The sequence below is a fragment of the Notamacropus eugenii genome, chromosome 2, assembly GCF_028372415.1.
Source record: "Notamacropus eugenii isolate mMacEug1 chromosome 2, mMacEug1.pri_v2, whole genome shotgun sequence".
NCBI classification, from domain to species: Eukaryota; Metazoa; Chordata; class Mammalia; order Diprotodontia; family Macropodidae; genus Notamacropus; species Notamacropus eugenii.
Window position 1 is genome coordinate 74612040 of NC_092873.1, and position 15962 is coordinate 74628001.

At 34.5% G+C, this 15962-nt stretch overlaps 1 protein-coding gene across 1 annotated transcript; it reads left to right on the forward strand.

Moving 5' to 3' along the window:
* The first annotated feature begins 4312 nt into the window (after positions 1-4312).
* On the forward strand, positions 4313-5257 carry OR11L1 (olfactory receptor family 11 subfamily L member 1). The gene has a single exon (XM_072638377.1). The coding sequence runs from the start codon at positions 4313-4315 to the stop codon at positions 5255-5257; it is 945 nt and encodes a 314-aa protein (XP_072494478.1).
* The last annotated feature ends 10705 nt before the right edge of the window (positions 5258-15962 follow it).

Sequence of the window (15962 nt, forward strand, 5' to 3'; positions counted from 1 at the left end):
AGCAATACCTACATTAAGGGATTGAAGGAATTGGAATATGATATTCTGGAGGTCAAAGGAGCTAGGATTAAAAGCAAGAATCACCTACCCTGAAAAGCTTAGTGTAATCCATGAAGGGAAAAAATTGATATTCAATGATATAAAGCAATTTAATGCATTCTTCAAAAAAAACAGAGGTAAATAGAAAATTTGACTTTCAAAAGATGCAGGAGAAGTTAACCAGGATGAGAAATAATAAGGGACTTATTAAAGTTGAGTTGTTTACATTCCTACATGGGAAGATCATATTTGTAGCTCATAAGATCTTTCTCCTTCTTAGGGTGGTTGGAGGGAATAGATAGATAGACAGACAGACAGACAGACAGACAGACAGACAGACAGATAGATAGATAGATAGATAGATAGATAGATAGATAGATAGATAGATAGATAGATAGATAGATAGATATAGATAGATAGATATAGATAGATAGATAAAGATATAGATATAGGTATAGGTATAGATATACGTGTGTGTGTGTGTGTGTGTGTGTGTGTGTGTATAGAGAGAGGAAGAGAGAGAGAAAGAGAGGGCACAGAGTGAGTCGAATATCAAGGAATGATATCCAAAAACTAAAATTAATGGGTGAGAAAGGATTGTACTAGGAGAAGGAGAAAGGGAGAGGTAGAATAAGGTAAATTATGTCACATAAAAGTAGCAAGTGGAGGGGACAAGAGGAAAGATGAAAGGGAATGAGTGAACCTTACTCTCATCAGAACTGGTTTAAGGAGGCACACCAAACTGAGCATGGAAATCTTTCTTCCTCTACAGAAAAGTAGGGGGAAAGGGATAAGAGAGAGGAGTGGTGATAGAAGGGAGGGTAGATTGTGGGAGGGGGTTATTAGAAGCAAACACTTTTTGAGGAGAGACAGGATAAAAGTAAGCAATATGACTATTATGGAAGTGTTTTACATGACTACACATGTATAACCTATATTGAATTGCTTGCCTTCTCATTGAAGGTGAGTAGAGAGGGAGGGAGAGTGAGAAATTAGAACTCAAAGTTATAAAAATGAATGTCAAAAAGTATTTTTACATGTAACTGGGAAATAAAATGCACAAGTAAATGGGTATAGAAATCTATCTTACCCTACAGGAAAATAGGGAAGGGGATAAAAGAAGAAGGGACAGTATGATAGAAGGGAGAGCAGAATAGGGGAAGGGGTAATCAGTAGCAAAATTCTTTGGAGGAAGGACAGGGTGAAAGAAGAGAGAGAATAGAGTAAGTGAGGGTAGAGGGGATAGGATAAAGAGAAATACAATTAACAATAGTAACTGAAAAAAATTGAAGCAAGTTTCTCTGATAAAAGTCTTATCAAATTTGTAAAAAAAAAAATAGGAGCCATTTCTCAATTGATAAATGATTAAAAGATATAATGAGCTTTCAGAAGAAGTAATTAAACCTATCTATAGTCATATGAAAAAATATTCCAAGTCACTCTTGCTGGGGAGAAATAGAAGCTAAAGGAATTCTGAGGTACTATACCTGTTAGATTGGATAATAGAGCAGAAAGAGTAAATGACAAATATTGGTGAGAATGTGGGAAAAAATGAGACATTAATGTAATGTTGTCAGAGTTGTGAATTGATTAAACGATTCTATAGAGCAATTTGGAACCTTGTCCAAAGGGCTACGAGATCATTCATGACGTTTGACATAGCAATACCACTACTAGGTCTGTATCCCAAAAGAGATTTAAAAAAGAAAAGCAAAAGGACTTCTATATACAAAAAAAAAAATTGTAGCAGATCTTTTCTGAGGGTAAAGAATTGAAAATTGAGGGAATGAAGATCAATTTGGGAGTGGCTGAATAAGTTGTGGTATGTGATTGTGAGGGAATACTACTGCACTATACGAAATGAGGAGCAGGATGCTCTCAGAAAAATCTGGACTCACATGGGTTGATGTAACATGAAATCTAATGGATATAAAGTAAGAGCAATATTTTAGGATGGTCATCTGTGAATGACTTGGCTATTCTCAGCAATATAATGATCCATGACAACTCTCAAGGTTAGGATGAAGAATGCTATCCATTCCCAGAGAAAGAACCAATGATATTTGAATATAGATTAAAGCAACTTCTTTTCACTTTATTTTTCTTGAGTTTTTATTTTTTATCAGTTTTCTTTCACAACATAACTATTACAGATATGGTTTGCATGATTTAACATGTATAACCTATATGAAATTACTTACCTTCTCAAGGAGAGGGAGCAATGGGGAGGGAGCAAGAGAATTTAGAACTGAAAATTTTGAAAAAAAATGTTAAAAATTGTTGTGTACATGTGGCTGGTGGAAAATTAAATACTAACTAAATTAAAAAGCCCACAATAAAATAAATTTTAAAAAAATCAAACAAAAAATAAATATTTTCTTCAATGAGCTTTTCCACCTCTTTTTCCATTTGGCCAATTCTACTTTTTAAGTTCTTCTCTTCGGTGAATTTTTGTTTATCTTTTTCCATTTATCCAATTCAGCTTTTCAAGGTATTCTTCTCCTCAGTGGATTTTTGTACCTCTTTTAACATTTGGCCTATACTGTTTTTTGAGGTCTTATTTTCTTCAGTATTTTTTGTGCCTTCTTTGCCAAGCTTTTTCTTAATTTTCTTGAAACACTCTCATTTCTTTTTCCAATTTTTCTTCTTACCTCTCTCACTTGATTTTTAAAATGCATTTTGTGCTCTTTCATGGACTGAAACCAATTCATATTCTCTTTGTGGCTTTGGATGCAGGAATTTTGACTTTGTTGTCCTTTTCTGAGTGTGTGTTTTAATCTTCCTTGTCACCATAGCAACTTTTTATAGTCAGAAATTTTTTTGTTATTTGCTTATTTTTCTCAACCTATTTCTTGACTTTTAACTCTATGCTAAATTGGAGTTTTGCTTCTGGGGTGCAGGGAGCACTTTCCTAAGTTTCAGAGTTTTTACATAACTGTTTTCAGAGCTAGTTCTGGGGTTCTGCAACCTTACAGTTCTTTCAAAGAGCATTATCTAGGCAGAGGTATTCTCCTGGACTGTGCTCTTATCTGAGAGTAATGACAAGTATTCTTTTCTACCCTGAAACTGCTCCCCTATAGCCACAAGCTCTAGTGTGCTAATGGCCCTCCTCAGTCTGGGACTGTGACCCAGATCCAAGTAGAGCAATACAATAGAGTCCTGTACCCAGTAATAAAAAAAGGAACTCTGTAGTCTTCTGACCAGTTTTTAACCCCCTTACCATCTATGGACTGAGAGTTCTGGAAGCTGCCACTGCCAATGTTGTATCAGTCACTCCCAAGGTCTTCTCCTACATTTCTGACCTTCTAAATTGTCTTGGCTGGAAAATTGTTTCACCCCATCCTTTTGTGGGTTCTGCTGCTCCAGAAATTTAAAGGTATTTAGAGGGGAATTTGGGAGAGCTCAGGCAAGTCTCTGCCTTTTCTTTACCATCTTGTCTCTCCCCCTGATATCTTCTGAATCATAAACTCCCTGCCAAATCCTACGTCCACTAGTTTCATTCGAGGAGGAGATTGTGCTGCCCCTTTTTAATGGACAAGATAGTTTCAAATTAAGAGACCTTGCTGTAATCAGCAAAAATCAATGTCCCCAATATGTTATATCTCCAAGGTCTATTATTCTGAGTGGATCCTGTGAAAGAGGAATGGAATGACCAAATTTCTGTAGCCCAACTCATTGGAAGTTAGTAAGATGAATATTGGACAATATTACATTAAGGGCTTATTAACAAAGAAAAATAAAAAAGCAATTTAAAAGGAAGTGAGACTAAAGAAGATATGACTACTTCATAAGTAAATTTTAACAGTTCTATAAGGTTGGTTCTTGCCTCCATGAATTTGTGTAACTAGGACATTGCCTTCTCCTTTCTTCTCTCTCAATAACACTTAGAAAGACAGACTAACTGAGTGGAGAGTCAGCAAGTCTTGGAGTCAAGAATTCCTGAGTTCAAGGTCTATCTCTGCTAGATACTGGCTATCTAAGTTAATCATTGAGGACTGAGTTCAGATAGATCTTCATTGTCCACAGGAGTTTGGCAACCCAGGCAACTTTCCAATGTTATAAGTTCTGAGTATATGATAATCTGCATTGGTAAACAGTGTTTCTTCACTAGAAACTCTCTACTACTGATGAAGCCATCATAGAATCTATAAATGAGCTGCTTCATTTTTTACTACATCATCAGAGGACATGTTATTATGATAGGTATAGTTAAGAGAAAATAGGAATCTCTTCCTCATGCCTTCTAATTTTTCTCAAATATCTTTTGCAGGCAATGGAATCTTTGAATGCTACCACCATCATAGAGTTCCAACTCCTAGGCTTTCAGAACATCCCTGAGTGGCAAAATTTTCTCTTTGTCATCTTCTTGTTATTCTACTTCATGACTATAATTGGTAATATCATAATCATTGTAGTGGTAAACCAGGATCACCGACTGCATTTACCCATGTATTCCTTCCTTAAACACCTTTCCTTTTTGGAGATCTGGTATACTACCACCATTGTTCCCCTTCTCTTGTCCAACCTGCTCTCCCCAGGCTTGTCAATCTCTTTCTCAGCATGCATAATCCAACTTTACTTTTTTGTGTTTTTTGGTGCTACTGAATGCTTTCTCCTGGCCATGATGGCATATGACCGTTATCTAGCTGTCTGTAATCCTCTCCACTACTCAACACTGATGAGTTCTGCGGTCTGCACCAAATTGGTGGTGGGATCCTGGATGACTGGAATTAGTACTGGCTTTCTGCCTGCATTAATGATCTCCAAATTAAACTTCTGTGGGCCAAATCAAATCAATCACTTTTTCTGTGACCTCCCACCCCTAATGCAGCTTTCTTGCTCCAATACATTCATCACTGAAATTGCAATCTTCATTCTGTCCATTGCTGTATTGTGTATTTGTTTTTTCCTTACTCTGGTCTCTTATGTGTTCATAGTGTCCTCAATCTTGAGGATTCCTTCAGTCTCTGGTCGGATGAAGACATTCTCTACATGTGGCTCCCACTTGGCTGTGGTCACTATCTACTATGGGACCATGATTTCCATGTATGTCCGCCCCAATGCCCTTCAGTCACCTGAACTCAACAAGATCATTTCTATATTCTACACAGTAGTCACACCCCTGCTAAATCCTATTATTTATAGCCTGAGGAATAAAGACTTCAAAGAAGCTCTCAGAAAAGTCATCAAAAGGAAGTGTGTTATGTACAATGTGTGAGTAAAAATGGTAATTACTTTGTAACATAGAGTTCTTGAGGACAGGGACTATCTTTTGCCTCTTTTTGCATCCCCATCACTTAGCACGGTGCCTGGCCCAAAGTAGGCACTTAATAAATGTTTATCGATTGAGTGAATGAAAAGGGAAGTGAACAAGAAACACTTAGATGACTGGACACTGAAACAACTTGGCAATAACTACAGAAACTTCACAGTCTCTGACTTGACATTAAAAGTCTCTGTTTCCTTTCTTGCTTAAATGTTTTCTGCAGATGTCACTTGTAATACAAAGCTCTACAAAGACTGTTTAGAATATACAGATGAATAGAGATCTTCCTGGGTAGAGAAGATCTTCACATTCACAGGTCCAGACCAAAAGCTTTGGTCTACTTTACCCTGTGAATCTGTATTGATGCATCTCACAGACACTGGAACACCAGGGACGGGAATACAATCTTTCCACATACAATCAACTTGAACTCTGTAGCACTTATCAAAATAGTTGTTCCAGCTACCAGAAAGAAGAAAAGAATATTTGGGCAGTGATATCCCAGAATCATAGGACTTAGTAGATAGAGGCCTTTGAGAATTCAGATAATAAACAGAGTCAAAAGATGTGGGTTCAAGTTTTAGTTTTGTACTTGATTAGCTACATGGTGTAACTCTGAGAAAGGTGCTTAAACCCTGAACTTCAGTTTTCTCATCTGCAGAATGAGAGTACTGCTACTTAGAGGGCAACTAAGTGGTGCAGTAAGTCTGGAGCCTGAAAAACTCATTTTCCTGAGTTTAAATCTGACCTCAGACACTTATTAGTTGTGTGAACCTGGGCAAATCACTCAACCCTGTTTGCCTCAGTTCTTTATCTGGAAAATGAGCTGGAGAGGGAAATAGCAAATTCCTCTAGTATCTCTGCCAAGAAAACCCCAAATGGGGTCACAAAGAGCCAGAAAATGATTGAAAAATAACTGACCAAGAAACTTAGAATCTTAGAAACTCAGAATTCCTACCTCACAGCACTGTCATGAATTTCAAAGCACACACAAAACACTTAATATTTGTAAAGTGCTTAGCATATATTAGGTATTATCCAAATGCTTATTCCCTTCCAATTCTCTCTACTCTGATGCCTCACTGTGGTGTGACATTGGCCCTGAATTCTCAAAGGCCATGCCAGCACATCGTCAGCTTTGGCAAGTCCAACCATTCTAGAAAGAATGGAAATATGGCTTCTGCTGCAGATCGAGTCTGCTTAAGCTAGTTAAGTCTGATTAAGCTAGTTAACTGCAGAGAGGCACATCAATAGTGACACATAAGAGGCACATCAAACTGATCACATGGCCATGAATAATTTGACCACGAAAAAAGAAAAATGCACAATGGCTTTTAATATTTTCCCTTTCCAAATCTGCAGTGAGGGTGGCAAAGTGGAAGGAAATGGGACAGAGGGTGCTAAAAATCAGGCACTTTCACAACATCAATAAACTTTAATTTGACCATCAGTACTCTAAATGCTAGATTCTTGTCCAATAGCCAATACGTAGTCATATTTCTGGAGAAATTGAACCATATCAGTTTTTTACATTATTGCTATAAATAAAACCAGGAGAAGGAAATTATACCTAAATTGAAGGATGGCACTCCTTGGAGAGTCAAGGAAAGAAATTTGCAGAATAGGTTTTATAGTAACAAGAACAAGAAATTTATTTCATGGAACATTTTGTTGTCCAGTATTGTAGTACTAAAGATAATTATGAAAATATGAAAATGATTATAGTTTATGCACCAACATTAGTTGTTGAGTAGAAAAGGATAGAGAAAGTCTATAGACAATTTGCTAAGACCCTAAAAATTAAATCAATATAGTACTATTTGGTAGCACCGACAACATAAAAAGATGAGGATAAGGAGATATATTTGCAAAGGCGTGATTCAGAAAACAGGAAAAAGAGAGACCAAAGCTTCTCTTTTGGTTGGTTACACAGAAGAGGTTACATGTCTCTGTTCATTACAAAGAAGCCTCTTGCTCTCGTGTCATTACTACTCACTTCAAGAAAATCTAATAATTAACTGAAAGATGTGTGACATGTATGTTCTTACCAAACTTTTGTTGATTATAAGCATGAATTTGATTCAGTAGAACAAATCATAAATGTTCTCCCAAATTATTTACTCTTCAAGAGAAAAGACATTATTATTAAGAAAAAATGCTTGTCAGGAACAAGATAACACAGTGACTGGAGTTCTGAAGCTTGGAAAAAAAGTAAATTATACTGAAGAAACTCATATTTTCATTAAAGGTTATACTTAAACTGTTATCAGAAGTTCAGTTGAATTTGTAAAATCTGTACATCTTCATTAAACTATAAAACATATACCAAAAATGTTTTGAGGATTTTTTTTGCTTCCAGGGGGCCTAAAAATCTTGTATCATTAAGGATCTGATAGACTCTGACAAATATATTAATATTCTGAAAAAGTGGGATTGTCCCAGAGTTACAGATATTCTCAAATGTAGATGGAATACTATAACATGATCTTGTACCATGCCACGCATCATGAAAAGATAAGAACTCTAAGAGACTGAGATAAATATTGGAAGTGTATCTAATTTAATCTACATGAAAATGTATGCACTATAATCAAGGACAAATTTTGAAGAAAATGGACTTCATCACTGTTGTACTTAAATATGTAGTTTCATTATGAATTATACAATACATCAAAAAATTAACTTTATACTGTCTTATAAATTAAATTAAGTAGTTTCAGCAAATGGATAAAATATATATTGATTGTGAATTCTTTTTAATATATAAAAAGATGTAACATTTGTTACATGTCAAAGCATTTAATTATTTTATTTTGTCCCAGTTAATGTGCACACTACTATAGGGCCCAATGTTGGAAAGTATTGGAGGTGAATTCTGGCACATTGGGGGGGGGGGGGGAGGAATTTTTACTATTAGCTCAGTCCAAAAATGAAATGTGCTTCTTGGTAAGAGAAGTCACCCATCACAAATTTTGTTAAGAAAAATGAGTTACATAAAGGGAATTAATGAAAAGATATATATTATCAAGCAGCAATCATCAAAACTACTTGGTACTGACTAAGAAATAGAGTGGTGGATCATTGGAGTAGATTAGGAACACAAGAAACAGTAGCCAATAACTATAGGAATGTACTGTTTGAAAAACTCAAAGACCTCAGTTTTTGAGATAAGAACTCATTATTTGACAAAAACTACTAGGAAAATTAGAAAATAGTACAGCAGAAACTGGGCATATACCAACATCTTAGCAAAATAAAGTTCAAATGAGTACGTGATTTAGGTGTAAAAGATGATACTATAAACAAATCAGGAGAACAAGGAATAGTTTACCTGTCAGATCTATGGAGAACTGAGGAATTTATGACCAAACAAGATAGAGAACATTATAAAATGCAAAATGGATAGTTTTGATTACATTAAATTGAAAAGCTTTTGCACAAAGTCAATGCAACCAAGTATAGGACGGAAGCAGAAAATTGTGAAAGAATTTTTGCAACCAGTGTCTTTGATAAAGGCCTCATTTCTAACATATGTAGAGATATGAGTCAAATTTGTAAGAATACAAGTTGTTCCGCAATTGATAAATGGTCAAAAGATATGAACAGCCCTTTTTCAGAGGAGGAAATTAAAGCTATCTGTAGTCATATGAAAAAATGATCTGAATGACTACTGATGAGAGAAACGCAAATCAAAACAAATCTGAGGTACCATATCATACCTATCAGATTGGCTAACATGACAAGATGGGAAAATGATAAATGCTGGAGAATATGTGGGAAAATTGGCACACTAGTTCATTGTTGGTGGAGTTGTGAACTGCTCCAACCATTCTGGAGAGCAATTTATAGCCCAAAGGGCTATAAAAATGTACATTTTACCCAGTAATATCACTTCTAAGGCTGTATCCCAAGTAGATCATTAAAAAAAGCAAAAGGACCCACGTGTACAAAAATATTTATAACAACTCTTTTCATGATGGACAAGAACTGGGAATTGAAGGGATGCCTGTCAATAGGCAATGACTGAACAAGCTGTGCTATATGAATGTAATGGGAAAACTTATATGAACTGATGCTGAGTGAAATGAGCAGAACCAGAAGAACGTTGTACACTTGTACACAGTAACGGCCATAGTATGTGATGAATGATTTTGATAGACTTAGCTCTTCTCAGCAATGCAAGGACCTAAAACAATTTCAAAAGATTCATGATGGAAAAAGAGAGAGAAATATGGAGTCTGAATGCAGATTGAAACGTACTATTTGCTCTCTTTTTTTGTTAATTTTGTTTTTTTCTTTCTCATGGTTCCTCCCATTAATTCTAATAATTCTGTACAATCTGAGTAATGTGAAAATATGTATAATAAGTATGAATGTGTGTATATATGTGTGTGTGTAGAGTCTATATTGGATTGCATACTTCCTTGGGGATGTGGGAGGGAGAGAAGATTTAAAATATATGGAAATGGATATTGAAAACTAAAAATAAATTTACTTATTTTTTAAAAGTGAAGAAGATCATCAACAGTATCAAAGCCTGCAGAGAGATAAAGAGCAATGCAAATTGAGGGGAAAAAATTTGGAGATAATTGGTAAAGTTGGAGAGGCCAATTCCTGTTAAATGATGAGGTCAAAAGTCAAACTGTAGCAATTTGAGAAGAGAGTGAAAGAAAAGGAAATGAATTCACTAATATAGTTGGCCTTCTCTTTTTTTATTTTTTATTTTCTCAATTATATTTTTAAAAAATTTTAACATTCATTTAATTTTTTCTTAATTTTTTGTTCCAAATTCTCTCTCCCTCTTTGACAAAACAAGCAATTTAATGCATATTTTACATATGAAGTCATGCAAAACATACTTCCATATTAGCCATTTTAGAAGAAGAACAAAAAGTAATGTAGATTAAGGGAGGTAGTTCTCAAATGCTCAGTGTTTAATTTAAAAAGAAATTTTAGAAAATCTGAAAATAGCATAAAACAGAAAAAAATAACATAAGCCAGGCATAAAACATCATCTCACATTATGTAAATGGATACATCAACCAGGCATAAAGGATGAAATTATAAGTTAATTAAAGGAACATGGAAGAAATTACCTGGGGATGGGGTCAAAATGATGGCATAAAAGCAAGGATTTGTTTGAGCTCTCCCCTGAAACCCCTCAAAAACCCTGTGGAAATGGCCCAAAATAAATTCTAGAGCTACAGAACTGCTGCTTCCATATCTCAGGGTCCACAGATAGTGGGGAATGGAGCAGCTGATACAAAACTCCTAAATCCTGGGACAGTACACCACCCCACCCCACCCCCACTGAAAGCAAAGTCCTATCTTCACAAAGACTTAAAATGTCAAGTATTTGGCTACGAAGTTGAGCAGCCAGCATAAAAACTCAGACTATGGAATCTTACTGTGGTGACAAAGAAGATTTAAAACATAGAATCTGAAGAAGACAACAAAGTCAAAGTTCCCACATCAAATGCTTCCAAGAAAAATATGAATTGGTCATTGGCCATGAAAGGATTCTAAAAAGACTTTGAAAATTAAGTAAGAGAAGAAAAGGAAAAATTAGGAAGAGAAATGAGAGTAATCCAAGAAAATAACAAGAATGAGTCAACAGCTTGTTAATGGAGATGCCCAAAAATACTGAAGAAAAGACACTTTAAATAAAGAATGAACCCCAAAAGCAAAAAGAGGTCCCAAAAGCCAATGAAGAGAATGCCTTAAAAAGCATAATTGGCCAAATGGAAGAGGAGGTCCAAAAGTTCACTGAAGAAAATAATTCCTTCAAAATTCGAATGGAGCAAATGGAAACTAATGAATTTATGTGAAATCAAGAAATTGTAAAACAGAATCAAAAGGATGAAAAAATAAAACACCACATGAAATATCTCACTGGAAAAACCCCTGACCTAGAAAATAAGATACAGGAGAGATGATTTTGAAATTATTGGACTACCTGAAATCCATAATCAAAAAAAGAATCTAGACATCATCTTTCAAGGAATTATCAAGAAAAAATGCCCTAATTGTGTAGAACCAAAAGGTCAAATAGAAATTGAAAGAATTCACTGCTCATCTCCTGAAAGAGATTCCAAAAGAAAAACTGCTAAGAATATTGTAGCCAAATTCCAGAGTTCCCAAGTCAAGGAGAAAATATTACAAGTAGCCAGAAGAAAACAATTCAAGTATTGTGGAAATGCAATCAGAATAACACAAGATCTAGAGTACTCTACATTAAGGGATCGAAGGGCTTGGAATATGATATTATGGAGGTCAGAGGAGGTTCAAAACCAAGAATCACCTACCCAGAAAAACTGGGTATAATATCTCAGGGGGAAAAAAATGGACCTTCAATGAAATGGAGAACTTTCAAACATTCTTGCTGAAAGGACGAGAGTTGAATAGGAAATTTGACTTGCAGATACAAGAATTAAGAGAAACATGAAAAGGTAAACAGGAAAGAAAATCATATGGGACATATTAAAGTTGAACTGTTTACATTCCTACATGGAAATATGACATTTGCAAGCCATGAGACCTTGCTTAGTATTGGAATAGTTGGAGGAAATATAGATATATTATAGATGGATAGATAGATAGATAGATAGATAGATAGATAGATAGATAGATAGATAGATAGACAAACAGACAGACAGATAGATAGATTGGATTTAACTTAAGGAAGGAATAACACACACACTCAGTTGGGTATCTTACCCTACAGGAAAGTAAGTGGGAAGGGGATGGAGGGAGATGATAGAAGGGAGGACAGATTGGGAGAGGGGATAGTCAGAAACAAACACTTCTGAAAAAGGATGGGGTCAAAGTTGAAAACAGAATAGGTGAGGAGTGGGATAAGATGGAGGGAAATATAGTTAGTCTTTCAAAACATGTATTTTGCATAATTAAACATGCATGACCTATATTGAATTGCTTGCCTTCTCAATGAGGGTGGGTGGGAAGGGAAGAAGGAGAGAATTTGGAAGTAAAAGTTTTACAAACAAATGTTAAAAATTTACATGCAACTGTGAAATACGATATACAGACAATGGGTTATGTAAATCTATCTTTCTCTACAAAAAAGTAAGAGGAAAGGGGAGAAGGGGAGGGGAGATAGAACGGAGGGCAGACTAGAGGAAGGGGTAAACATGCCATATGGGATGCGGAGGGGAGTGATGAGTAGAAAACTCGGAACTCAAAATCTTGTGACAATGAATGTTGAAAACTAAAAATAAATAAATTATTTAAAAATTAAAAGTAAAAGAAAGAAATGACAAACCACTCCAGGGCATTTGCCAAGAAAACTTTTAACAGAGTCACAGAGAGTTAGACAAAATTTAAAATGACTGAAGGACAACAAAAACAAAAATTAATTAGGCAAAACTATGATTCACAACATGATTATGTTTTGAATGGTAACTGCTGGTAAAAATCTTTTGACTGTGAAAAAATTGGATTATAATCACTTTAAACTGGTCTCTGAAAGCAACTAGTATGGAATGCCAAAATCAATAGATAAATGAAAGGATTTTTCTATGTATGACAATTTATTCAATAAAATTGATGTCATTTGATTAAGTTTTGTTTCATGTTTAGTCCATGATATTGTTTTATATCAGTATTATCATCCTAATTTTTTGCATTGCAATTTTGTACGTTTGTGATTTTGGATAAGAAATACTGTTTATCTGAGTAATAATACCTAAAATGTGATGAATTTGTGTCACCAAGAGATTAACTCCTCTTTTGCCTAGAATTCTTTGAATTTACTAATTTGCACTATCAATTATTGGGGACTTTTGTCCCTATAGTTTAAAGAATCTTCCTTAAATATTTACTTGGAAATATTTTACTTTAAGGCAATAATAATGATAATTACATGGTATATGGGAAAAGTACAAAAGACCTTGTAAATTCTCATTATCTGTGAAGTTCTTTAGGGACTTGCCTAGTCCTCTGAATTTCTAGGCTTGGCAAGGTCAGAAAATCTTATCAGCCCTGTAAAGGAAGGATCTTCATTAATGCATGTGGCTAATGAGAGTCTTATAAATTCTAAGATAGTAAATTGATTTAAGGAGGAATTGAGATTCTCCTCCTCCAACAGGAGTACTTCTAGCTAAAGGGGAGAATTGTTTACAAGCATCCTTGCTTTATATGATGAATTTTCTGACTAATAATTTTTATGAAAATTACACTATACAAAATGATACTAGTAGTAATATGTATTAGAGTTACATCTTTGAACCAATCTAATATCAACAGATCTCTGTTGAAAAGACTTTTCTTTTTTGCTAGGCTATTCAAGCTAACAGAAACAATAGTCTTTCTGAGAAAACTCCAGAATGTGATTATTTCCACAAATTTTTAACAATTGATTATTACATCAGATATATTTGAAATGTATAAAAAAAAATGGTGAATGAATGCTTTTGGAAGAACTTTGCATGTACTTAGCAAATACAGAGGATAAAAATTTTTGATTACTAATTTTTAAACTAAATAACATTTGTCACAACAGTAAAAACAACTATACTCTGCCCTAAGTTGTCTATAGAGGAATTTGCTATGTGAGGTAAAATCTCTTGGGAATGTAATTTGACTGACTTCTAATTTTTAATTCAGGTATAACTGAATTGTGTATTTTACCATTCAATGGAAAATACCAAGAGCTGATCAAAGACAGTGCCATCTCAAAAAAAGTAAGAGCTACAGGTAAGGTAGTCTAGCTATATCAAATCTCAAAGTATATTATAAAGTAGTAATTATCAAAACAATTTGGTACTGACTAATAAATGGAGTCGTGGATACATGAAATAGATTAGGTACATATTACATTACAGTAAATATTCATAATAATCTAGTGTATGATAAACCCAAAGATCCAAGCTGTTGGAACAAAAACTCATTGTTTGACAAAAATTACTGGGAAAAATGGAAAAGAGTATGGGAAAAACTAGGTATAGACCAACATCTGACACCATATATCAAGATAAGGTCAAAATGGGTACATGATTTACACATAAATACCATCATAACATCATCAAATTAGGAGAGCATGGAATAATTTATCTGTCACATCTATGGCTAAAGGAAGAATTCAGGACCAAAGAAAATATAGAAAATATTATGAAATGTAGAATAAATGATTTTGATTATATTAAATTAAAATATTTTTTCACAAACATAACTAAGGCAAAAAAAATGAAAAGGAAAGCAGAAAATGAGAGGGAGGGGATTTTTTGCAACAAGTATCTCTGATAAAGGCATAGTTTTTCAAATATATAGAGAATGGAGTCAAATTTATAAAAATACAAGTCATTTTCCAATTGATAAATAGTCAAAGGATATAAACAGGCAGTTTTAAAAGAAATTAAAGCTATCTGCAGGCATGTGAAAAGGTGTTTTAAAACGCTATTGATTAGTGGCCAAAAACTGGAAATCAAGGGGATGCCCAACAATTGAAGAGTAGCTGAAGAAGTACATATACCACAGTATAAAAATGTAATGCAATAATATTGTGCTATAAAAAATGATGAACACGAAGACTTCAGAGAGGCCTGGGAAGACTTATATGAACTGATGCTGAGTGAAAGGAGCAGAACTAGGAGAACTTTGTACACAGCAACAACCACAGTGTGTGAAGAATTTTTCTGGTAGACTTAGTCCTTCACAGGAATGCAAGGACCTAAAAAATTGCCAATGGACACTTAAGGCAAAATGTCTTCCACATCCAACGAATGAACGATGGAATTGGATTTCAGAATAAAGTAGACCATTTTCCCTTGTGCTATGTTTTGTTTTGTTTTCTTTTATGGTTTCTCCCATTCATTTTAATTCTTCTATGAAACATGACTAAGGTGAAAATGTATTTACTAGGAATGTACGTGTAGAACCTATATAGGATTGCACCCCATCTCAGGGAGGGAGTGGGGAGGGAGGGGGGAAAGAAGGGGAACGAGGGGGATAAATCTAAGATATATGGAAGTGATTATAGAAAACTGAAAACAAATAAATAATTTAAAATAAAAAAACACCATTGATTAGAGAAATTCAAGTTAAACAACTCTGACATACCACCTCACAATGACTACAACAGTAGTGGAAAGAATAGCTATACTCCAAAAATCAAGAGTAAATTTTAAAAAAGTATAAAGATCTGAGAGAATACAGTGGATATGTAAGGACCTCTCCTTTGTGGGAGGTGGAAGATCCAGTTATTATACATTGCATGAATTTTTGAAATTTTTCTTCTCTAAAAAATAATACTTGTCATATGGGATGACTCTTTCAGAGGGGAAGAGGGAGAGATACTTAAGATAACTGTGATGATAACAGAAAATAGCAATAAAAACTTATTTTTGAAAGCTTAATCTAACAAGTCATCACTTTTACTGGATAGAGGAAAGACTAATAAAAGTAAGAAAAATGAGAAAATTACTGTCATAATTTAGTCGGTAGTGAAGGAAATCAATTAGTAAGGTGACAGTACAAAAGTTGAAAGGGAGATAGTGGAAATAATCAAGAATTGATACTATTAGAAGAGTATAGAAGTTTGTGAAGGGGTTACAAATAAATTAGAGATTTTGAGCAAGATAAACTGGGATGATGATCTTTGGAAATATATTGTAGGTGATTAGTAACATTGTTCTTTCAAAAT

Bases quoted from the DNA above. Each gene is read 5' to 3' on its own strand.
- OR11L1 (XM_072638377.1), top strand. From the start codon at position 4,313: ATGGAATCTTTGAATGCTACCACCATCATAGAGTTCCAACTCCTAGGC.